This window comes from Gadus macrocephalus, chromosome 1 (genome assembly GCF_031168955.1).
Source record: "Gadus macrocephalus chromosome 1, ASM3116895v1".
Taxonomy (NCBI): domain Eukaryota; kingdom Metazoa; phylum Chordata; class Actinopteri; order Gadiformes; family Gadidae; genus Gadus; species Gadus macrocephalus.
Window position 1 is genome coordinate 16,389,869 of NC_082382.1, and position 25,755 is coordinate 16,415,623.

Sequence of the window (25,755 nt, forward strand, 5' to 3'; positions counted from 1 at the left end):
CAATAGTGCTGGAAGTCAAACTCTCTCTCTCTCTCTCTCTCTCTCTCTCTCTCTCTCTCTCTCTCTCTCTCTCTCTCTCTGTCTACATTTATCACTCCCTCCCTTTCTCCTTTTCTCTATTCCCTCTCCCTCTCCCTTTCTCTCCTTCTTCTAATCTGTTATTCTCTCTCTCTCTCTCTCCTCCTCTGCTTCCCCTCTCCCCTCCTATCTCTCATGTCTCCTCTTCTCTGTCCCCCCACAGCCGCGTCCAGCTTCAGTTTCTGCCGGGCCTCCCTGGACCACACGGTGTCCAGCGAGGAGCTGAGCTACCAGCTGCCCCGGCGGGCCGGCGGGGGCGGCAGCAGCCTGACCTGGCACGACGGCCGCGGCCAGCAGCAGGGGGCGCACACGCGCACCGTCAAGCTGCTGCAGCAGCCCGGCACTGAGGGCATCCAGGTATGGCCAGCGAGCAAAGACAAAACACACACACATTCAACCATGAATGCACAGATCCATGCACACACACACATGCACACAAACACAAACAGGGGATGCAAGACAGAGAGAGGGACTGAGAGATTGACTGTGAGAGGAAGTGAGGGAGAGACAGAGAGAGACAGAGTGTGAGAGAGAGACAGAGATAGACTTAGAGATAATGAGAGCGATACTGAGTGGCTGAGAAATGGGAGATGTGGGTCTTGTATAGAGCCATAGGCGTAGAGACGCACATATTTGATAACCTCAAATATGTGCGTAGAGACACACATATTTGAACCTACACAGGTGTATGTTATCACACACACGCGCACACACACACACACACACACACACACACACGCACACACACACACACACACACACACACACACACACACACACACACACACACACACACACACACACACACACACACACACACTCACATACACACATACACATACATACACACAGCACACACAGACACACACAGACAAACGTGTGACATTAACTAATCACAAAGTGTGAAAGTACATCACCAGCCATATAGTACATTAATTGGTTTGTCTTGTACCTCATGAATATGGCCATGTTGGATTCTACCACAAGATCTGCTGCTTATGTAACAGTGAACGAGCAAAAGAAACGTTATCTCAATGTCTGGGAAATAACATCTGTCGGAACAGCCCGCACAGCACATTCATGCGACAAATTCTAGTTTGCAGTGTGTTGAATGAGCTCCAGTTGGTGGTTTCTTGTTCAGAGGTCTCCGTAATGAACAGTGAATGAGGCGCCGGTCTGAACGCTGATTGGATGATTCAGAGCGGTGGCGGCGGCGTGCTCAGTGGTGTGTCTACCCTTCTGTGTGCAGTGTAGTGTAGGGGATAGCATCGCAGTCTTCTCGCCTCGACACATTCTCTCACGCAATATGGGATCCCATCTGTGCTACCGTGTAGTGTGAGTCACAGCTAAGAGACACTACTGCAAAAGAGACAAGGTTTGCAGATGTCCGCTGAAATGTATATAGGACAAGAATAATTTGCTAGAGGTCTAGGTTTTTCCTTTGAGTATAGAAAAGCTCAGAGCGGGCCAATTCAAAGAAATGTAACCGCTGTCTTTGAAAAATTGCGCTTCTGTGTTGCTAATTGCATTGGACTGAGTGAACTGTGGTATATAAGCACGACGGTGTCCGCTCAGCTACAACTGTAATCTAATATGGACAGGGGTTAGCTGTTTCCATGTAATTACGCAGGAATAATTAAGCTTCCATACCATGAGAACATGTTATGCTTGTGTTAATCATATGCTTGTGGCTTTGAGCAACAAGAATGTTTTTGCATTATTCAACAGTGTGTGTGTGCGTGTGTGTGTGTGTGTGTGCGTGTGTGTGTGTGTGTGTGTGTGTGTGTGTGTGTGTGTGTGTGTGTGTGTGTGTGTGTGTGTGTGTGTGTGTGTGTGTGTGTGTGTGTATGCATGTTCATGCTTGAATGCGTGGGCTCTTGGGTTATATAGTATTCCATTATGCATATACCCTACTGTACATTGAAATAGCAGAAAAACATGTGTGTCTGTGTGTGTGTCTGTGTGTGTGTGTGTGTGTGTGTGTGTGTGTGTGTGTGTGTGTGTGTGTGTCTTTTTGTATCTGAAGTCAGGCTATGATTAAAGTTGTAACCTTTTCATATTATTTTCACTTAAAAAAAAGGCTAAACTATTCAATATTAAATGGGTTTACAGCTTGACATTTGTGTAGCAGAGAAACGATGTATGTGCCAACAGTAATATGCGGTTGCAAATTATTTATGCCGAATGCTCGTCAAAGGATAGGTTTTTACAAAAGAACAAGTTTGAATATTCTTGTGGACATTGTTGACACTCCAACAACAACCGAAAGTTTGGATGAGCTGTACTCCAGCTCTAGTTGATTTAAAAACCCGTGTACTTTATTCAGGAGCAACCCCTGGGCTGAAGAGGAGACGCTAAGTGCCTTTGTTAATCAGCACAAATAGGAGCAGTACACGGTAAACATATCAACGTTTAATCACGGCTGAGCACATTTAATAAACAGACCTGCGCAGCAAATTAAAATGCCAAAGTGATCGTGAAACACTTATAAAGGGACAACTTGTTTAACACTTCCCTCACTGTGAAAGCTTTTGGGCTAAGGTGTTATGGGAGGCAGATGAGGGTGGAGAAAAGAGTCATTAAAGAAGCCAAAACCATCTCACATAGACGGCCGTGTTGATAGACAGCTCGGGCATGGGAGACGGGAGGACGAGTAGAGAGAGAGGGGAAATACTTGAGGAGGGTTGGCTGTCAACACGGCTCTCAGGCCCAGCTGACGTCCGGACTAACCGTGAATAGCAGGAGAATTTTTTTACTATCTGCACACAGTATAAATTGTTGGCTGTCAAACCACCATCGTTTAATTAACAAATTTTGTATAATTTCTAAATATTAAATCATTTTAGAGGTGGTTAATTATTATTTGGCAGCTGCGAGTTCAGCCAGATTTTAGGGATGGGCATTTCTGGCAAAAATACTATTCGATATTCGCTGAGAAGTATACGAATAATATTCGAAAATCGGTCAATCAAGAACCCCGCCCGCACGCACGCACGCACGCACGCACGCACGCACGCACGCACGCACGCACGCACGCACGCACGCACGCACGCACGCACGCACGCACGCACGCACGCACGCACGCACGCACCTCAATTACACACACACACAATGACACAGGGGGAGACTTTTATGATTTGTATGAAATCAATCTGTTTATTTCAACAACTGCGCCATCAATATTCAACATTAAAATTATTTCAACGTTGGCTTCGGCAGATAGGCCTACATGCGGCGAAAACAGATCGCTATTTATTTTACTGAACACAGCCTGCATGACGGTGAACTAGTCACGTCTTTTGGATATGGAAACTATGGCCAGAAGAATAACTTCACACGGATTGTCTTTTTACAATTTATTCCTTACCAGCATTCGTAGTGTTGATCACCAAAGACGTTGACGTCGCTTAGCAACCGAGGACGCTGGGGTTGATTAGTTACCAAACTACTTGCGGAGTGTTACAATATATATCGTAGGCCCATGCTAATGAACGGAGCGTTCATCAGCATTGAAAAGAGCTGTGTAATAAATAACGATGGGCACATTCATCATTCGATATTCTACGTGACTCCAACTATTCGACTATTCGACGATCGTTCCCCATCCCTACCAGATTTGTGTGTGTGTGCTTGTGTATGTGTTTGTGATTCTTTCTGGGTTGAGGAGGTATGGGATGAGAGGTTAGTTGAGTCTTATCTAGTTGTGAAGCAGACCTCTAAGCAGATTGCTTTTTATGTCTGCGATAGGTCAGTGTTTTTAGAGTTTCTCATTATAAATACACGGTATAAGACCTTTTCAATTGACATAAACAAATCTGTACACCGGACCAATATAGCATGAAGACATACTGTTATTTTTGTTATATTGTTATGCTATTTCTTGCAAGTTTTGAGGATTGAAGGCATTGGCATTAATGCTAATATATTTCATTGGATTATTTTGTTTTTCAAGGCTGTTGAGCATTTTATCATCATGATCAGTCCAATGTATTTTGTGAGGATCAACCATTGTGAATCAATAGTGAACGTTGTCAAAGGAATCACAGGTATCAGGTGATTCTTGCGGAAAGATGTGTTGAGCAGTATCTTTCCATATTTGTTATTCAATTACTGGTTCTTCTAGCCGCTTTCTATCTGTCTGTTTAGTTGAGATGACATCTGTCAAACACGTCAAATCATTCTAGGCAAAGACACGCATGTAGTTAGAAGCAGAGGCACAACCGAGATAAAGACTGACAGAGACAGATACAAAGAGAACGAGAGAGACACTGAGCAATACAGACAGAACAAAAAAGAGAAAAAGAACAAGAGCCTCATGCAAGGACCCTCGTGTCACTCAGGCAGATGGGCTTTAATCCCGAATACATTTCAAATTTAATCCTGAATGGAAAAAACAAAAGGGCACCAGACGAGAATCTTAAAGCTTATTTTCATAGGGGACAAACTTTGATTGCAGTTCACAGACACTTTGTATTGCAACCATTCCCATTCCATCCTATCAGAAGTAAAGTCGCACCCTTGGGTGAGGCCTGAAGTCAGACAAAGTGTGCTGTGTGTATGCCAGCGTTCAGCAATGTGCTGCTCTGTCCTGGATGTGTTGGAGCCAGTAAGGTCAACCAGGAGAAGCTTCTGCTTCAAACTTCACATCCTCACCCTTCTCTCTCTCTCCTCCCCCTCCTCCCCCTCCTCCCCCTCCTCCACCTCCTCTACCTCCACCTCTCCCCAATCCTCCTCCTCCTCCTCCCCTTTCCCTTCCTCCTACTCCTCCTCCTCTCCCTACTCCCCCCTCTCCCCCTCCTCCTCCCCTTTCCCTTCCTCCTTCTCCTCCTCCTCTCCCTACTCCTCCCTCTCCTCCTTCTCCCCCCTCTCCTCCCCCTCTAACAACATGTTCTCCTCTGAGACCCTGCCCTCCCATTCCACTGATCACAAGAAGTGTAGACACACCTGAGGGCAGCCAGAGGCAGAGGTGTGTGAAGCCGACCCAGACAGACAAGACAGTTGACATACAGACGTGGACACACACAAACGCGTGGGCACATGAATGCCAGTGCACACACACACACACACGCACACACACACACACACGCACATGCAAACACATAAATGCAAGTGCAAACTCTCACACACACACACACACACACACACACACACACACACACACACACACACACACACACACACACACACACACACACACACACACACACACACACACACACACACTCAACCACATACACAAACACGCATACACAAACACACACAAGCAAGAAGAGACACACACACACACACACACATACCCACAGAAAAACCCACAGATATGTTGACGGACACAAACGCATGCTCAAGCAGATGCATGCACATACACACATAATACACACACACATTTGTTCACCCTCATACACACATGCATATGACAGGTGAGCTAAGTGACAACATAGCTATTGGCAGAGACAGGAGGAGAGACGGGAGAGAGACGCTTTTAGGAGGTAAAAGTCAGGGTGGGGAGGAAGTCATCTGAAAGAGGTGTGAAGGATTGCTTGTCCTACTGTAGGAGAACATGCAGGATGGCTTGTCCTACCATAGTAGAACATGAAGAAAATGCTTGTCCTACTGTAGGAGAACATGAAGGAGTGCTTGTCCTACTGTAGGAGAACATGAAGGAGTGCTTGTCCTACTGTAGAAGAACATGAAGGAGTGCTTGTCCTACTGTAGGAGAACGTGAAGGATTTCTTGTCCTACTTTAGTAGAACATAAAGGATGGCTTGTCCTACTGTAGGAGAACATGAAGGAGTGCTTGTCCTACTGTGGGAGAACATAAAGGAAATAGAGAGTTAAGCGTCTATTAAGGTTCAGATGGAACCACTAAAAGGGAGGCAGGGAGAGAAACAAGGTGAGAGCTGTCGAGAATGAGCGAGAAATAGAGAGCCGAGAGGGTGAACAGAAAGTGAAAGTGAGAGTAGGGGTTTGAGTGTGTTAATGCCAATCCCATAACACTGGCATCCCTGTTACATCGCCATCTGTTCTATGCCATGTGTGTTCGCAATCACGGACACACACACACACACACACACACACACACACACACACACACACACACACACACACACACACACACACACACACACACACACACACACACAGACACAGACACGTCAACACACAGAGAAAAACAGATTATTTTCCTCTGCTAATTGGTGCAGCATCTTTGATCAACGGCAGGAAGGGAGCAGGGGAGGGCTATGGAAGAGAGGTCTTATCGGTCACAGAGGGTGCATTTTAAGAAGCCCCCCCCCCCCTGCTCTGTGAACCTCTACTAATCCCTGATTCAGCTCCACAGAGGGAAGGAGCAGGTATACGCACAACACACACACACACACCCACACACAGATACTTGGAAGTTTTGAAAAATGTTCAAGGTTGTGCTTCCGCAGTGAGGGAGAACACAATTTGAATGAGTGAGTCGGAGAGAATAGGTATGCTGGAGGGACACTTTCAAGAACTCTTTAAAGTCTGTGGATTATGCTATTGAGGCTGTTTTGGAAAAAACGTCCAGAACTATGGACCCTAAAAATATACAGCAGAGAGTAACGTCACTTGCGGAATCATTAGCAGCTCGTGATTTGTTTATGTGGAAGCAACCCGCCCTTTTTCTGAATTATGAGGAACAAAGTATAAAGTGCAAGTTCCTGATACAGAGAAGGATAATCTGACACACAAAATCGTTAAATAAAAAAAATTGAGGTTGTGTAAAATTGCACATTATCTTTGAATCTGGTTTGAAGTGGGACCAGGAAAGGAGGAAATTATTTGTTGGAATGTGTTTATTTAGTTATTTTTAAAATAAGGTATTTGTAATACTTTTTATTGGGGAGATATGGGTGTACCGGCTCGAAGATCCTTCACCAAAGTCGGGCATTTCCTGTCCTATCTTTAGCGACGCATCCACTGAAGAGTCAAAGCTACAACATGTCAGCAGTAAATTGCCCTCCTTCTCCAAGCATGCTGTATCAGCATGCGGTAAATCATAAATAACTAAATATTTACTGTTGCGATTTTTCCAAACATCAGCGTAGACCATCTATATTCAGCGCATTGAGGTTGGGACTTGAATGGCGGCCTCACATCACTCTAGGACCCAGACTCTATTAACTAACTGATAACCCATCCTAACTCTTTAATGAGGTATCATTGTTGACCAGGACCTCGCCACATCCTAAACACAAAAGATACTGCCTTGGTATTACGAGAATTAAATCACTTCCCCGTCAAACTTCATGCTGGCCTTAGCTACAGACGGCCAAGAGGCGGCGTGGTCCTGACGTATGAGTGAGCACCCCCTGGTGGACAGCTGTGGGTCTTCGGGGGCGGGGGAGTGGGCCGGGGGCATCGGTGAAGCGTGAACCAGGAGAGCAGGGAGCTGGCCAGAGGAGATAGAGGCTGATGGATGGTCACGGGACGGGGCGAGAAGAAGAAGGAGGGGCGAGGGAGAGATGGAAAGATGAGGAGGGAGTCGTCGTTCTATTTCCCTTCTGTCTGGCTTCTTGATGATGAGGCCCATTACTCACACAGAAATGTGAGCCGGCGTCAAATTAGAGCCCTCCCCCGTCCCCCGTCCACCTTCCTCTCTCTCACACACACACACACACACACACACGCACGCCCGCACACGCATGCACGTACGCCCGCACACACACACACACACACACACACACACACACACACGCACATGCACACACACACACACACACACACACACACGCACACGCACACGCACACACACACATCATTCTGAAGCCTCTGTCTGTAAGTCTGTCTGTATGTCTGTCTGGTACCCTAACTTGACAACCGGCTGCCTCGCTATCTTCCTGTCTGTCTGTCTCTCTGCCTGTCCCTCTGTCTCTGTCGACTTGTCTATTTCTGTCTGTTTTTCTGCCTGTCTCCCTGTCTCTCTGTCTGCCTGTCCATCTGCCTGTGTGTCTGTGTGTGTGTATATCTACGTGTCTGTCTGTCTGGCAATCGTTCTATCTCCATGTCTCTCTCTCTCTGTCTCTCTCTCTGCCTGAGTGTCTGCCTGTGTGTCTCAATCTCTCTGTCTTTGCCTCTCTCTCTCTCTCTCTGCCTTTCTGTTTGTCTCTCTTTCTCTCTCTCTCTCTCTCTCTCTCTCTCTCTCTCTCTCTCTATATCTCTCTGTCTGTCTGTCAGCCTGTCTGTCTGTATCTCTGTGTCTGTGTCTTTATCTGCCTGTCTGTTGTTATCTTTCTCTCTGTGTCTGTCAGCCTGTCTGTCTGTATCTCTCTCTGAGTCTCTGTCTGTCTGTCTGTCTGTCTGTCTGTCTGTCTGTCTGTCTGTCTGTCTGTCTGTCTGTCTGTCTGTCTGTCTGTATCTCTCTATCTGCCTGTCAGTCAGCCTGTCTGTCTGTATCTCGCTCTGAGTCTCTTTCTGCCTGTCTGTCTGTTTGTCTGTCTGTCTGTATCTCTCTGTCTGCCTGTCAGTCAGCCTGTCTGTCTGTATCTCTGTGTCTGTGTCTATCTGCCTGTCTGTTGTTATCTCTCTCTCTGCCTGTCGGTCAGCCTGTCTGTCTGTATCTCTCTCTCTGTCTCTCTGTCAGCCTGTCTGTCTGTATCTCTCTCTCTGTCTCTCTGTCAGCCTGTCTGTCTGTATCTCTCTCTCTGTCTCTCTGTCAGCCTGTCTGTCTGTATCTCTCTCTCTGTCTCTCTGTCAGCCTGTCTGTCTGTATCTCTCTCTCTGTCTCTCTGTCAGCCTGTCTGTCTGTATCTCTCTGTCTGTCTCTCTGTCAGCCTGTCTGTCTGTATCTCCCTGTCTGCGTTGCTGTTTTCCTCCCACTCCCCCGGGGCGGTTCCGTTCTGCAGCACCCGTCCTCCTAACCTTTCTCTCCTCAGCCCCTTTATCCCCCGGCTGCGTATCCTAATCACAGACAGATTTATGTGCATCAATACGAGCGGCGCCGCGGACGGCGATAGAGACGGCGTGCAGCCCCCGTTTCACCGCAGATTGAGATAATAGCCATCCTCAAATGTCTGACACACTCAGTCATCTCAAAGACAGGGCTTTCTCCACACCTCTCCGCCTCAATCTTAATTAACAACGAGGAGTGCAGTGAATTTGGGGTTATTAAACTGGCTTCAGTGCTCCATTGTGCAGCGATAGATCTCAGGGCGTAATTATGGTGTCCAGTGAAAACAGTCAAACGGAGGTCTTTAAAGTGGAAGGGGCTCAGTTAGTGAAGCATTGTAATAGAGGTGTCAGGCTACAAACTATATGCACAGAGACGGAATGACAGGGGGGGAAAGATACCAATGTGGTCACAAGTCTTTTAAACCACTGAACCATGATGTAGCACCTTGCCTTTGAAACGCTTAAGAGACTTCCAAGTGGGAACATTTAGAGCATACAATCAAAATTGGAGTAAACGCACAAAGTTCAAGTGCTGCACGAGCACGACCACATTTGCAGCCTCTCTTGGCTGCAGAGAAGCCACAGGAAGCAGCAAGACACGCTTTTTTTGGTAGTTGTGCATAAAAGTGAGTTATCTCAACTAAGAAGGAAGCTACAGAGAATCTAGACCAAGGGTTGCATGAGAGGAGGAGTGCTGTGTTCTTTGCATCTAATAATCGGTGGGTGAACCTGACATCTTTATAAACTCCTTCGCACCGCGATGCAGACTCATTATTTTCCTTTGAAGTGTGAGTTCTGTTGTGCGTGTGTGATCAAAGACGAGGGGAAGTGGTGAAGAGGAACCTTAGAGAGAGAGCGAGAGAGTGAGAAGGAGATAGAGACAGAGATAAACATATGGATTCGGCCATATGCATTCTTGACTGCTTGAAGGTATTGACCTGGAAGGAATAGAGTCTTGCAGAATTGCATGCATGTACACTGTCACATATACACAAAGACACATGCACGCATGCACACACAGACACACTCAGGTATACAATGCACAGCAGGACAGGGACACATTTGAATGATAACAGAAAGAACAGAAGGTCAAGTCAACTAGAACAAGTGAAATGAAGTAGAAGTCATCGATATACAAAAATAGAGCAGAACAGAATTATTCTGCAAAAAAATTCTTTGCAGAAACATTTAAGACTACTGATGGACTGAACTGATTAGCAGCCGGATGCATTGTTCCCTTTGGATTTAATTGTCACATTGAGTAAAGTATAGGGTAAAAAACACACTGAGCCAGTGGAAATTACAGATTCCCTTTTTATATCTATAAATTGGGGTTGAGAGGTGAAGAACAACAGCTTTTAGTTTGTCTTTGCCTGTATGCTTTTGCACTTCTTGTACTCTTTAAATACAGTTTGTAATTATTATTATTATATTATAGTAGTTATTTATCTTCTTCCCTGTTGTTGTATTTTTTACCTTGAAAACTTTGAAGTTTAATTTATATGCAATGTAAGATACAATGTCAATTACATTTAATTCAGTATTCAATTCATTAATGATTTAAATTTCTACATCGCTACTTTTTTGCAGAGTGAATGAACAGCACTCGAGGAAGATGTTTTTTTAATAAATCATAATTGGTTAGAATCTATCATCCAAGGCCGTTTGACATTTAGAGGAAAGTGTGTATCAGTAATAAATTCAAATAAATTAAAATATGATTATGTGTTAAACAACCATACATCAACGTATCTCACAAATTTACTAATGCATTCTTTCTATGTCACACATGAACACACACATACATGCATACATACCCAGAATCACGTGCACGAATACACAAAGACACTTTCTCTCTCGCTCTCACTCTCTCTCTCTCTCTCCCTCCCTCATGCTTGCAATTTATCCTTGTGCTGCAGAATTAACTCCACCATTTTTCCTGTGTGTGTGTGTGTGTGTGCGTGCGCGTGCCTGTGTGTGTGTGTATGCGTGCATGCGTGCGTGCGTGCGTGCGTGCGTGCCTGTGTGTGTGTGTAAGCGCCCCTGCGTGCCTGCGTGCGTTCGTGTGTGTGTGTGCATGTGTGCGTGCATGTCTATGTTTGTGTGTGTGTGTGTGTGCGTACGTCTCCAGCTGCGTCCAGGCGAGGCCTTCACCGTGTACCACACCAGCCCCACGCTGTCCTGCCTCTCCAAGCCCGTGGTGCTGTGGACCCAGCAGGACGTGTGCAAGTGGCTGAAGAAGAACTGTCCCCACAACTACCTGACCTACGTCGAGGCCTTCGCCCACCACGCCATCACAGGTAGAGTGCAACGCACAGGATATATACCCACACACACGCACACACGCACGCACGCAGTGTGTTCTGGAGTGTGTTCTGCAGCACAAGGGTGAACTGCGAGCAATAGAGAGAGAGCGGGAGAAAGCTTTTGTGTGTATTTGTTGGTGTATTTTTTATGTGAGTGTGTATGTGTGTATGTGTATGTACAAACACACTTGCGCACACTCACACCGGTCATACACAAAAAAACCACATTGGTGCATCTCATTAAAATACATGGATGATCTGCCAAAACCCTGAAGTGCTTATTTGTGAAGCGACAACATCTTGTGTTAGAACTCTACCGGTCAATCAACGCTGTGCGTCTGCAATTCCGACCTCCAGGAGGAAGGCTGAGCCATGGAAGGCGTGTCAAGTCTCATTCCACTTTGTTTTATTTGTACAGCCAGCCATTGATTCTTTCCAAAGCTGAGCTTTTTTTTTTTTTGCCGAAAAAAAAAGGTTTGCGCAAAAAAATCTTCTTGAGTGCGATTTAGACGTTTGTGTGGAAAAATGAAAATGTTTTGTGTTCTTTTGAAGGGAAAAGAGAGAAAGTGCTGCTTGAACAGTGGTCGCTTGCTGAGATCTTAGTCAGGGTATTGTTAGTACACCACAATGTCCTGAGACAACGTGTGTACACAAATAGACACAGTACTCAGTCTGTCTCTTCCTGTTCCTTCAATGTTCTCTATCTCTCTCTCTCTCTCTCTCTCTCTCTCTCCCTCTCTCTCTCTCTCTCTCTCTCTCCCTCTCTCTCCCTCTCTCTCTCTCTCTCTCTCTCTCTCTCTCTCTCTCTCTCTCTCTCTCTCTCTCTCTCTCTCTCTCTCTCTGTCTCTATAAAATAAAGCAGACAGTAATTTGGCTATGTGTCCAGTCCCCACTCACCTCTACTCATGGGCATACACACAGAACCTCTGAGTCTGTATCAAGGTTATAGAGTACACATTAGGAGAGATTATCCTAGACAGTTCATTTTCGAATATCATGATTTCATTTAGAAAGAGAGCGAGAGACAGAGAGAGAGCTAGCTTTGGAGAGAAACACACAAACCATTCTGTTTATGTATTCAATTACTGATAAACATACCAATTTCCATTTCTTAAATGGTCATTAGCTCTTTGTGTCTGTATGTGTTGGTGGGAGTGTGTGCGTGTGTGTGAGGTCAGAGACAAAAGATACTAAAGGACAGATTGAGAGTAATACTGTAAAATATAAAATGTAATTACATCATGGTTAGAGGCGTCCAAGCCCTGACCTGCTTCTAACAGTAATGTTCCTACTACTAAAATGTGTTCACCACTAAGATGTATTCACTCCGAAAAGCATTAAAAACCCTTTATGAAATGGATAGTTCCGTTCCTTGATTTTGATTGGCTCAAAGCTTGGAAAATATTCACGCACACCTGTGACCTTATAACAATTCATTTTTAGTATATGTGTGCCGCCAATCTCAGTAGTATCCTAGCCTGTGTTGCCTTGCCTGGCAACTGTTTTGCTGTCTTAAGCAACTATACTGCTGGCTGAAGAATGATGATATGTTTTCAAGAAATGATCGCATTTTATGCTGCTGTGTTTTTAATTTTCACGTTGTGCCTAACAAAGGCCCCTAGCTGTTTCTAAATCACCGTAAACAACTGCCTCTCGTGGCTTATTAGTTATACTGTAAGTCTACAACTACAACAACATCCCTTAGTAACCGGGCAGGACAGGCAGAACATTTTCAAGTTCGGATTTAGTTCAGCTGTGATGAAGTAGCTGCGTGATAGAAACCAGCCCCAGTGGGACGGCAAGGCATTAAGGTCAGATTCCCAGCAACCTCGCAGTACCCCGCAGGCCTCCCATTGGAGGGCGAGAACGTCGATACCTTCTCAGCACAGACGTATTCATGCCCACGTCTCCCAGCCGCTTTCTCTAGCAAGAGTGTTTCCCATCGATATCACAATAGACTACTGATCGTTGTTCTGTGCTTTGTTGCAACCAGGCCAGCAAAACTGCTGTTAAACAAGTATCCAATACATAATTACTGTATCGCTGTTGTGTGTCAGTGTGAACTCCAATCGATCAAACGACCCATCTGTCGGCAGGTTTAATTGCGATAGGCAATTTCTTGTTTTTATTATTTACACGATGGTGCATAAAGAACGCCTTGAGAGATGCAATGAATGGCATTAGCCTCCTATCAAAGGCTTCTCACAAAGCCTCTCTAATTTTTCCAGAGGAACCCCCCTGCCCCAACCTCTCCTCCAAATGGCTTTGGATCTTTTTTAAAGGATCATTATCATTACGACCAGGACAGCAATAGCAACCATTTTGCCTGCAGAAAACATTTGAAAAGCAATTATTTTGGAGCTAAATTGAGAGAGAGGTCATATCAAACAGGCCCTTTTTGTGTTTTTAATCTCTTTTTAGCTCTTCTTTTTTTTCTATCTTTTTTTCCACTGTTATTTCCCTTTTTTCACCGCACTGATATTCTGCAGGCAATTATTAAGAGCTAGGTTATGTCTGCCTGAGGGGAATTGATTCAAGCACCATTCATCTGCTTTTCCCCGGTCTGGATACATGCGAAGAGCGAGGACAGTGGTTTTCTGGGGCATTCTCTCACTGCCCCTGGGATAGCTGGACACAGCGGGGCCACAGGAGAGAAGGGTGTGTGTGTTTGTGTGTGTGTGTGTGTGTGTGTGTGTGTGTGTGTGTGTGTGTGTGTGTGTGTGTGTGTGTGTGTGTGTGTGTGTGTGTGTGTGTGTGTGTGTGTGTGTGTGTGTGTGTGTGTGTGTGTGTTTGTATGTGTGCTTACAAACAGACACACACACACACACACACACACACACACACACACACACACACACACACACACACACACACACACACACACACACACACACACACACACTCACAGACAGAGACAGAAAGGCTAAGATGGATCCATTATTTGTTACTAAGGCTAACTGGTTTATCCCGCCCTTTCAGGACTGCAGAGCAGGTACTCAGGGTCCGCCTTGTTCCACTTCATCTGGTTACACCGGAGCGCTGGTCCCCTCCGTCATGCTGTCCTCCTTCGGTCCACTTACTGTCCATCAGGGCCGCAGCACACTGCAATCAGAACTCCCACACGTTCTGAACACAGTGATTCACAGTGGAGGATTTCTGAGTTTTGGATTTTATTACGTCAGGGTTACATGCCACCATTCTGGACAGATATTTTGTCCTGACCAGCAAAACTAGAACGCAAGATAAACAAGGTCGGTATTTTGTGAACATGACAACATTTATCCCCGGGGATCTCCGGAAAGCACTTCCCTTTCCTGTGGCCAGATGTGTTCAAACACGTCTCTGCGTGTTTAAATCTCTGCGTGCCATCCATCCGATTTGAGTGCATTTTCTCTCAGAGCCAGGATGAGCTATGAAGTGCAGTTTTCTGCTTGGATTTAGCCCTGTCTACACAATGGGAGACAACGGATCAATCTATAGCATTAAGGGTTGGACACCACCAGTCACATGACATTGAAGCACACTCTCCTTATTGAGGACATTTACATGTCATTTTCACAGGCTGGTGGATGAAGAGAGTCAAGACCGTCGTGTTATCCTCTGTACAGTGTTCCTCTTTCAACGCACTCTTTCTGTCTCATCACGTCCTATATTCTTCATGTTTATCTGCAATTTTTATTCAAACAATGTAATCATTTACAGAATCTGTTGTTTGTGAAGGAGGTGACACGATTTGATACTATGGATAGCTAGATAGCAAGGTTTGATAGATAGTGTAGATAGATTGATTGATAGACGGTATAGATAGATACGATAGTACCATATATAGCAACCCGGTCTCACGAAAAGACGTGACACTGTCACGTTATTTAATCTATTGAAACGTGTTCAGGATCACGTATTTTCAAATTTTTCGTGTTTACAAGCACAAATTCCAAACCCATGTATTTCAATTGGAAGTATTTGTCGTGTCACCAGCACGACTTCCAAACTAAGGTTCTGTGCGGGAGCGTTCTCCCTAATGTCCCTTAAGGAGCTCCGTACAGTACATTTATTGTTAAAAATTGTGAACGATATGACAGCTTTAGGCCACCCGTTTCTACTTTCACCTTTGATTCTGAGAAATTGTGACAATTCACAGATATAGGCTATTAAATGCAGGTGCGCTGCTCAGGCAAACCGCGAAAGAAAAAAGGGTAGCTGCTTAATCTGATCTTTTTAGAATTGTATGTCTTGATGTTTTGATCTAACCATAGATCTATTGTCTTGTTTTTGGCTATGTGAATGGAAGTCCGCGTCGATGCCTCGCAAGTCCAGTGTCGCGAGCGGACGTGACATCTAGAAGTCATACCGTATAATAATGGGTTATCACCAGAGAATGTCTAATATTCGTAGACGGGCTCTGTTATCACTATCCTCGGGCCGGGCCTTTGATCGAGCGTTTTTACTTTTATTTTATCATTATCATAAATTAGCCTAATCTGAGGAGAAATCTATGCCATAAACAGAAATATTATGGGTCTTTATTACACGGGTCTTCTCAATGCCGTGGAACGCTCCGTTCACTTGCATGGGTCCGGGGATATCTCGGGATTGGTTTCTTTATTAATCGAATTGGAAATGCAATAGGCCTATTTTAGGACCGAATCACCGTTGAACTTGTTTCTAATAACATTTCTAGCGAGAAATATACTTTTTACTTGCATAATCTTTAGTCAGTGATTACGTATGATCTTTAGTTTTATAGTTATTAGGAAGATTTTATCGGCTCGCTCGCATGTTTCAATGACGTCAGGTTGCTAAGGACGCTGCTTTCGCTAAACTAGCACACACACACACACACACACACACACACACACACACACACACACACACACACACACACACACACACACACACACACACACACACACACACACACACACACACACACACACACACACACACACACACACACACACAATGCATTTCGCTGCAGATATTCCCTCAATTATTATTACTTTCAAAACGCTGGCCAAGGTTGAATATCCTTTTTATTTGGGCTGCTTCTAGGACATTTTGGGTGGATTTTGAACGGTATGTGGGCGGGACGTTTTTTGCAGGACCTGGCAACCCTGCGCTGTTGCCCGGGGTGCTGAAATGCCCCCCCCCCCCCCCCCCCCCCCCCCCCTTAAATAAATTCTATGGCAGAATAAAGAATAAATTCATGCATTATCATTCAACTTGAACATGTGTTTTTACAGTATAGCGTGGTGGAGGGCTGACGTATGTTGCCCAACCCGGAAGTGAGCGTCGCCCTGGTTTCCCTTGACAAAAAGCCAACGGGTTTTTCCATTGGATTTTGGATTATTGCAGAAAAATTAGCATCTTTGAAGCACCTCCTCAAAAACTGAAAATAAATAAATAAATAAAAAATATCTGTGCTCCAAAGAACGAAATGTAAACCAATGCATTCTGAATAATAATAATAATAATAATAATAATACATTTAATTTAGAGGCGCCTTTCAAGACACCCAAGGTCACTTTACAGAGCGTATAGTCATCATTCAAAACTACGTAAAACAGACTAGGAATAAAAGAAAAACAGAGGTTAAACATGAATAATAATAATAATTAATAACACTCAAAGACGCCTACAGTGAAGGGGGGACCTCACTAACCACCACCAATGAGTAGCACCCACTTGGGTGATGAATGGGAGTGTTTCTCCGATTTTTCCATGCTACACAGAACGAAATGTAAACCATGCAAATAAAGACTTTTTTTTTTTCAACGGGGCTGCATCCAGTCACTTGACCGTCATGGTTGCTATGGTGGTTGCTATCGACCGCCCCCTCTAATCCTGGATGTTTGGTCGGATAGTTATGACGAAGAATCATAATGTGAATCGGAATATTCTATAAATGTCTTGATATCATCTTTCGTCTCTACACTTCTGCTGCAGCCGCCTAAAGTCTCACTCCGAGAACCTTAAAATATGAATCAATCCATTAGAAGTATGAAAATATCTTCCCGGAGGCGTAAGGGGGAAAACAAGGTGTCCTTCGACATCTACGTTTCGAGGCGATTGCAACAGTGTCACACATGATCATATTTGAATATGTTTCGGGGTAGTAATTAGCTGTCGATTTTGGGGGCCTTTATCAATAATGACCAGCTATAGATTTGCTTCCCGATGGAGATTCTTGACAAATTACATGTTATTTAGCATCTACACGTTAAGCTGAGTCCAATGAGATCAAGCTTGCCCTCTTGCCACACCGAGATCATGTCCTAGACCATATGTACCATGTAAAATACATTTGATAGAGTGTCATGCTTGGTGTCATTGGACTCAGCTCAACGTGTAGATGCTAAATAATATGTCATTTGTCACAAATTTCTATCGGAAAGTAAATCAATAGCTGCTCATTATTGATTAAGGCCTCCAATTTCGACAGCTAATTACTACCATTAAACATGTTCGAATATGCTCATGTGTGGCACCATTGCAATCGCCTGGAAGTAGATGTTGAAGGACACCTTGTTCGCCCTCTTACGACACCGGGAAGATATTTACATACTTCTGATTGACTAATGAATTGATTCAGCTATTCCCTCAGAAGTCTGGGGTCAAAAGGTCAAAAGCAGCCGACACCACGCCGCTTATGAGACAACAAAAGTTTATGTGTATTCCTCTCATAACTTTTTGTCATTATTAAAGAGAGGCCTGATTCTCCGATATGCAGGTTGGATGGCTACGGTGTAGGTCTGGGAAGAACTTCAGGCCTAAATCTTGCAAGCGAGTTTTTAGAACCATGTAAGGATTAGAGGGGGCGGTCAAGTGACTGGATGCAGCCCCGTTGAAAAAAATAGAATACCACTCGACACACTCAGGAGATTAATGATATTTAAATGATTATGAACATGAAGTCTTTATTTGCATGGTTTACATTTCGTTCTGTGTAGCATGGAAAAATCGGAGAAACACTCCCATTCATCACCCAAGTGGGTGCTACTCATTGGTGGTGGTTAGTGAGGTCCCCCCTTCACTGTAGGCGTCTTTGAGTGTTATTAATTATTATTATTCTTCATGTTTAACCTCTATTTTTCTTTTATTCCTAGTCTGTTTTACATAGTTTTGAATGATGACTATATGCTCTGTAAAGTGACCTTGGGTGTCTTGAAAGGCGCCTCTAAATTAAATGTATTATTATTATTATTCAGAATGCATTGGTTTACATTTCGTTCTTTGGAGCACAGATATTTTTTATTTATTTATTTATTTTCAGTTTTTGAGGAGGTGCTTCAAAGATGCTAATTTTTCTGCAATAATCCAAAATCCAATGGAAAAACCCGTTGGCTTTTTGTCAAGGGAAACCAGGGCGACGCTCACTTCCGGGTTGGGCAACATACGTCAGCCCTCCACCACGCTATACTGTAAAAACACATGTTCAAGTTGAATGATAATGCATGAATTTATTCTTTATTCTGCCATAGAATTTATTTAAGGGGGGGGGGGGGGGGGGGCATACAAGTCTTTTGGCCATAGTGGATCCAGATCTGTTCCGGAGCATTTCAGCACCCCGGGCAACAGCGCAGGGTTGCCAGGTCCTGCAAAAAACGTCCCGCCCACATACCGTTCAAAATCCACCCAAAATGTCCTAGAAGCAGCCCAAATAAAAAGGATATTCAACCTTGGCCAACGTTTTGAAAGTAATAATAATTGAGGGAATATCTGCAGCGAAATGCATTGTGTGTGTGTGTGTGTGTGTGTGTGTGTGTGTGTGTGTGTGTGTGTGTGTGTGTGTGTGTGTGTGTGTGTGTGTGTGTGTGTGTGTGTGTGCTAGTTTAGCGAAAGCAGCGTCCTTAGCAACCTGACGTCATTGAAACATGCGAGCGAGCCGATAAAATCTTCCTAATAACTATAAAACTAAAGATCATACGTAATCACTGACTAAAGATTATGCAAGTAAAAAGTATATTTCTCGCTAGAAATGTTATTAGAAACAAGTTCAACGGTGATTCGGTCCTAAAATAGGCCTATTGCATTTCCCATTCGATTAATAAAGAAACCAATCCCGAGATATCCCCGGACCCATGCAAGTGAACGGAGCGTTCCACGGCATTGAGAAGACCCGTGTAATAAAGACCCATAATATTTCTGTTTATGGCATAGATTTCTCCTCAGATTAGGCTAATTTATGATAATGATAAAATAAAAGTAAAAACGCTCGATCAAAGGCCCGGCCCGAGGATAGTGATAACCCATTATTATACGGTATGACTTCTAGATGTCACGTCCGCTCGCGACACTGGACTTGCGAGGCATCGACGCGGACTTCCATTCACATAGCCAAAAACAAGACAATAGATCTATGGTTAGATCAAAACATCAAGACATACAATTCTAAAAAGATCAGATTAAGCAGCTACCCTTTTTTCTTTCGCGGTTTGCCTGAGCAGCGCACCTGCATTTAATAGCCTATATCCGTGAATTGTCACAATTTCTCAGAATCAAAGGTGAAAGTAGAAACGGGTGGCCTAAAGCTGTCATATCGTTCACAATTTTTAACAATAAATGTACTGTACGGAGCTCCTTAAGGGACATTAGGGAGAACGCTCCCGCACAGAACCTTAGTTTGGAAGTCGTGCTGGTGACACGACAAATACTTCCAATTGAAATACATGGGTTTGGAATTTGTGCTTGTAAACACGAAAAATTTGAAAATACGTGATCCTGAACACGTTTCAATAGATTAAATAACGTGACAGTGTCACGTCTTTTCGTGAGACCGGGTTGTATATAGATAGAAAGATAGATGTATACTGTAAATAGATAGATGGATGGATACATAGACTGAGGAAGGAAAAATTAACGAGAAAGAAAGACAGACATAAAGAACGGAGGTATTGAGACAGGAAATGGGAATGGATGGACTGATTTGGAAAGTGAACAGCATGAGTAATGACTCTAATTAGGGTTTAGCGTTCACACATGGTAGCTGCACAAATGATGGATACTCTTCTTTCCCAACACAGAAAAAAGTGTGTGTGTGTGTGTGTGTGTGTGTGTGTGTGTGTGTGTGTGTGTGTGTGTGTATGTGTGTTTTTGTGTGTGTGTGTGTGTGTGTGCGTATGTATTTGTGTGTGTTTTAGGGAAATATGCTTATATTTTTGTGAAAGTGTTTGTGTGTGTGTATATGCCCGCATGTGTGTGTGTGTGTGTGTGTGTGTGTGTGTGTGTGTGTGTGTGTGTGTGTGTGTGTGTGTGTGTGTGTGTGTGTGTGTGTGTGTGTGTGTGTGTGTGTGTGCATATGCCCGCATGTGTGTGCGTGTAGGTGTGTGTGTGTGTGTGTGTGCGCGCGCGTGTGTGTGTGTGTGTGTGTGTGTGTGTGTGTGTGTGTGTGTGTGTGTGTGTGTGTGTGTGTGTGTGTGTGTGTGTGTGTGTGTGTGTGTGTGTGTGTGTGTGTATGTGTGCTTGATTCTGCATACTGCTGTAAAAGGGGTAATATTTACTGTGGGTAATGGCATGTTAAATATGCATGTCCCTGGGGTTTACCACCTAATGTTGCCATAAAGATGAAGCCCAGTTAACAGACAGTCTCACCCATCCTTCCAGTGCCAGTACATTGACTCCCATATGGCCGCAGGGCTGCACTTAACCCTAGTCTGTAAATTAAGTTAACGTGCAGACTACAGCATTCGCGTTGCAAACAGCACACACACACACACACACACACACACACACACACACACACACACACACACACACACACACACACACACACACACACACACACACACACACACACACACACGTACAAACGCTGACACAGACAAGCACATACATATACACAGACAGATATACACAGATACAAGCAAACACACACACACCACAACACTTTTACGTGGCAGATACATACACACACACACACACACACATCCATGCGTGGACACATTTACTTACCCACACAATCAGACAGACACGCACATGCAGGGAGACATCTGCATCGCAGTTTTCTTTTTCTTTTTTTTTTTGGGGTTGTACAGAGCGCACACAATAACCTGACCTTCATGCGTCCCACTCCCTCTGCCCTTGTTGTCTGTGCCGCCTCCAGGCCGGGCGCTGCTGCGTCTGAACGGGGAGAAGCTGGAGCGGATGGGCATCGTGCAGGAGGGCCTGAGGCAGGAGGTGCTGCAGCAGGTCCTGCAGCTGCAGGTGCGGGAGGAAGTGCGGAACCTTCAGCTCCTCAGCAGAAGTAAGCTAACGGTTAGCAGTAGTAAGCTAATGGGCTAATGGTTCACTGACGAACTGGAACTGGTGAACTAGCGGTTAACAGAAGTGAGCTAGCGGTTCACAGAAGTGAGCTAGCTGTAAGCTAGCGGTTCACATTTAGTCTGATGCATAATGTATACATTTTTTCTTTTATCGTGTTTTATGTCTGTGAGTGTGTTTGTATCCGTGTACAAAATGTTTGTGCGTGTCTGCATGTGGGTGTATATGCGTGTGGGTGTTTCTAACAAATTGTGAAAGGAGTTAAACAACAGCCAGATAGATAGAATATTAACTTGTAAATGCGCAAGAGACAACAGATCTCAACCTAGGCAGCCCTTTTCATGTTTATATGTCAACCAGACAACCAGACAGCCAGACAGCCTGAGAGAGACAGTAGAGGCTAATACCATTGTACACACGCTGTCCTCGAATACCCTGGCTCACAATTATTGGCATAGCGCAAGTGGAAAATTACTGTAATGCACTGGTTTTTATTTGAGTTGGGATAATTGGTGGGTGGCTTAATGACATGGGCCGGGACTGGACATCAAAGTACATCTGTTTGTCGCTGTTTGTGTGTGCGCGTGTATGTTTGTTTATGTGTGTGCATTTGTGCATTGGTGTGTGTTTCTGTGTTGTCAGGGTTTTCGTTTACATGCAACACTGCCTCCAGGCTGATTGATGTGACATATAAAGACTCATTTTAAGACACCCTTGATAACCCAGCCCCGTCGATGGCTACTGACCTGGATTATGCGGTTGGGCTGGCTCTCTGCTCCCTCCCTGGGTGTCTCGGTGTGTGACGGTTCTCTTCCAGTAACATGTTTTATTTAGTTCAGGAACGCCGCAGCCCTTAACTATGAAATTATCCCCACTCCTCCTCCCCTTGTTGCATTCATTAAAGTGCCGAAGGTATTATTAGACTCTTGCATTAAATATAATTTGTGATGACTTAACAATAACATTGCATGCACTTTAGGGAATAGAGGTTTGATGGGTGTTGTTCTGCCTCTAATTACATTTTTGGATTCTTGTTATTGTTTTTATCGACAGTGTCACAATATTCGGTCTGCGATAACATCGCTCCATAGACAATAACAATCAACCTGCTGCAACACAACATATTATAATGGTTTCCAGAATCATCATTGTTATTGTTTTCCAAACATAACCCTTGCCATACATACATTTCTATTCGCACACACACAAACGCATACACACGTCACACACACACACACACCACACACACACACATACACACACAGACACGCACACACACACGCACAAGCGCACGCACGCACACGCACACGCGCACGCACACGCACACGCGCACGCACACGTGAACACAAGCCTGCATGTCTTGTTCATGGTGGAACCACTAACCCAACAACCAGAGGGAAATAACGTATTGGAGAAAATGTACCTCACCACCCAGACAGGAGAGTCAAGGTCCCGTGAGGCAGCAGCGCCACCCACTGACACTCCCTAACACCCGCTGTCAAACAGCGATCTCAGTGGGAATATCATTATAATAACAGGACGGAACAGGGTCAATTAAAGGCATTTGTGAATGGTTACATTTGCGGTTGAGACACACTACTCATAATGACAGAATAGTGCAGACGTAATGTGTCGGTTGAACAAGCCCCAGCACGAGCTACGCCACCCCCTTGATCTACGCCGTCTGATCGGTTGGCTTCATAGAACACCTAGGTTTCACCTGAGGCTCACCTGAGGTTTATTTGAGATGGGGGGTGGGGTTTATCGTGAGATCAGATAATGTAGGTAATGTCGTTTAACACCGAGATGGGATTAGGAAGTGGTGTTTGGTTATGTGATGGCAGGTGTATCTGTGTGATCTATTTGGTTTGGTTATGTGATGACAGCTGAAGGTTGGGGCGGGTGTGAGGTGTTTGGGGAAGAGAGGTGCTTGGACAACGCTGTGCTACAGAGGAAGGAATGGTTTGGTTGGTGCAGGAGAGAGTTGATGGTAGAGAGGCAGAAAGCTGACGAAATCTCTACATGTTCTCTTATTTAAGAGGCAAATCACAACCTATCGTTAACAGAAGCCCAAAACCATGTGATTGCTCACAGCCCATTTATGCTGCGATCCCATGATAATTACGAAGGAGATGATAATTACGATAAAAGAGAGATACACGCATGCACAAAGAGAGTAATAACACACACACATAGAAATCCACTGCTTTTATTCTCTGAATCTCTTCCCCATACAATTCTGTGAAGGCTCATGAGTGAGATTCAGAGTAGAGCCTCTATAGCCTGTTTGCTGTGTAATGGAAACTTTTACACCAGATCTACACCAGCCCAGCTGGTCTCTTCTTCTTCTTGTTCTTGTTCTTGTTCTTCTTCTTGTTCTTCTTGTTCTTCTTCTTCTTCTTCTTCTTGTTCTTCTTCTTCTTCTTCTTGTTCTTGTTCTTCTTGTTCTTCTTCTTCTTCTTCTTCTTCTTCTTCTTCTTCTTCTTCTTCTTCTTCTTCTTCTTCTTCTTCTTCTTCTTCTTCTTCTTCTTCCTGGTTTCTAGTCCTATCCCCCCCACACACACATTCCTCTACTGCCATATCACTGAAGCGAATTACTGGAAGGAATCACAAGTGGAATTGAGTTATTAAGAAGGTTGTTGCTGGCTGCGAGAGTTCTCTACAAACAAAACAGATAATGGAGCGGGAACATCACAAGGTTAATGAGCACAGATGGACGCTGGAGCCATGGCCCGCGGTAATATCACTCCTCCAGCCGTCATTAGGTTCTGGCTCCCCGGACTCGCCCTCTGCTCCGCTCAAATCAGCCCAGGGTGAGCTTCCTTCTGCACTGTAATTGCAATTCACACCCAACAAGGAATCCAATTACTTTCGTTGCAGATTGTTTGGGACAAAGTTTCTCCCTGCACAGTCATTAGGCTGGGTAATGAGAATACGGTTGGTAAACAGTTGCGGTTTTGATGTGTGCGTGTGTGTGTGTGTGTGTGTGTGTGTGTGTGTGTGTGTGTGTGTGTGTGTGTGTGTGTGTGTGTGTGTGTGCATGTGTGCGTGCAAGTGTGTTTGTATGAGATGGAGTTATATGTAGAGTCAGCAATGTGGGATGCGGGATACACGCAAATCAGAAGAACAGAGAATGCTCAAATCAAAGAGCCCAACAGCCTTCGGTAAAGATGGAAAAAGAAGGAGCAAGAAATCAAAGAAAGTAAGGAAGATTCTCATTATCTGAGTCTTCAATAGGAATCCATGAGACTTTCTGTGCTAGTGTAGCCTCCCCAAGCCTGCCTAAATCCAGCAAGATAACCTCCGGTTTCGCCTGAAGCTATTACTCTCGAACCCTCCCGACACAGGCAGCTTGGCTCCCAACAATATGCAGTCGGCCAATCAGCAAACCCGAACGAGTGATGATGACGACACGGGATGCTTTGAAGAATTCTTAATGAATTTAACATTATTTAAACTATAATTCAACGGGATTGAAAGGGCTCGCTGCAGCTCATACAAATGGCTGCAAATCAAGGTCGACTGACCACGCCCCTCAACACACACCGCAAACGGAAGACTTGACAGACCTAGTCTCAGAAGTCAGACATCATGCCAATGAAGTTGCTGGAGGTGGGGATCTGTAAGCGTTTGATTTGGCGAACAGAACCTCGGCCAGCAGTAAGAACTGTAAAAGTGTCTGTTAAGTCTTCAAAACCAAACCGTGTAGACTGGCCACTGTAGAAATTCCAATCCCCCACAAAATCCCATCTGACAGCGTCATCCACTCATGCAAATTAGTTTTCTTCAGTAAAATATCACTGGGAAAAAAAACAAGGAAACATTCCAAACTCCGCCCTCTGCAGTTTATGCAATGACATTGTAGGACTGCTTGATATGTGATTCTTACAGACCAACTGAGTGAAGTGAATATGGCTTGTCCCCCACAAGTGCTCTCTGGAGCTGTGTGGTCCCAGCAGGCCGTTCTGCAACATCTGGCCTTCTCATGGGGTAGCTGCCCTTTCCCCTCTGTCAGTAGGGCTTTCTGACTGTTATCTGTCTCAATGGTAAGTTGCCCCCCCCCTCTGTCCTTCCAACACATCTGATCTCCTCCCAAATTGTGTGGATGTTGGTTTTCTGTGCGCAAACACGTTTGTGTGTGTGTGTGTGTGTGTGTGTGTGTGTGTGTGTGTGTGTGTGTGTGTGTGTGTGTGTG

At 44.6% G+C, this 25,755-nt stretch overlaps 1 protein-coding gene across 1 annotated transcript in view; it reads left to right on the top strand.

Annotated features, from left to right (window-relative positions):
* samd10b (sterile alpha motif domain containing 10b) overlaps positions 1-25,755 on the top strand; it is a 48,607-nt gene that overhangs the window by 18,873 nt on the left and 3,979 nt on the right. The window contains exons 2-4 of the mRNA XM_060049550.1: positions 242-435; positions 11,126-11,294; positions 21,403-21,543. Coding sequence (XP_059905533.1) covers positions 242-435; positions 11,126-11,294; positions 21,403-21,543 — 504 coding nt within the window. The remainder of the gene's footprint in view (positions 1-241; positions 436-11,125; positions 11,295-21,402; positions 21,544-25,755) is intronic.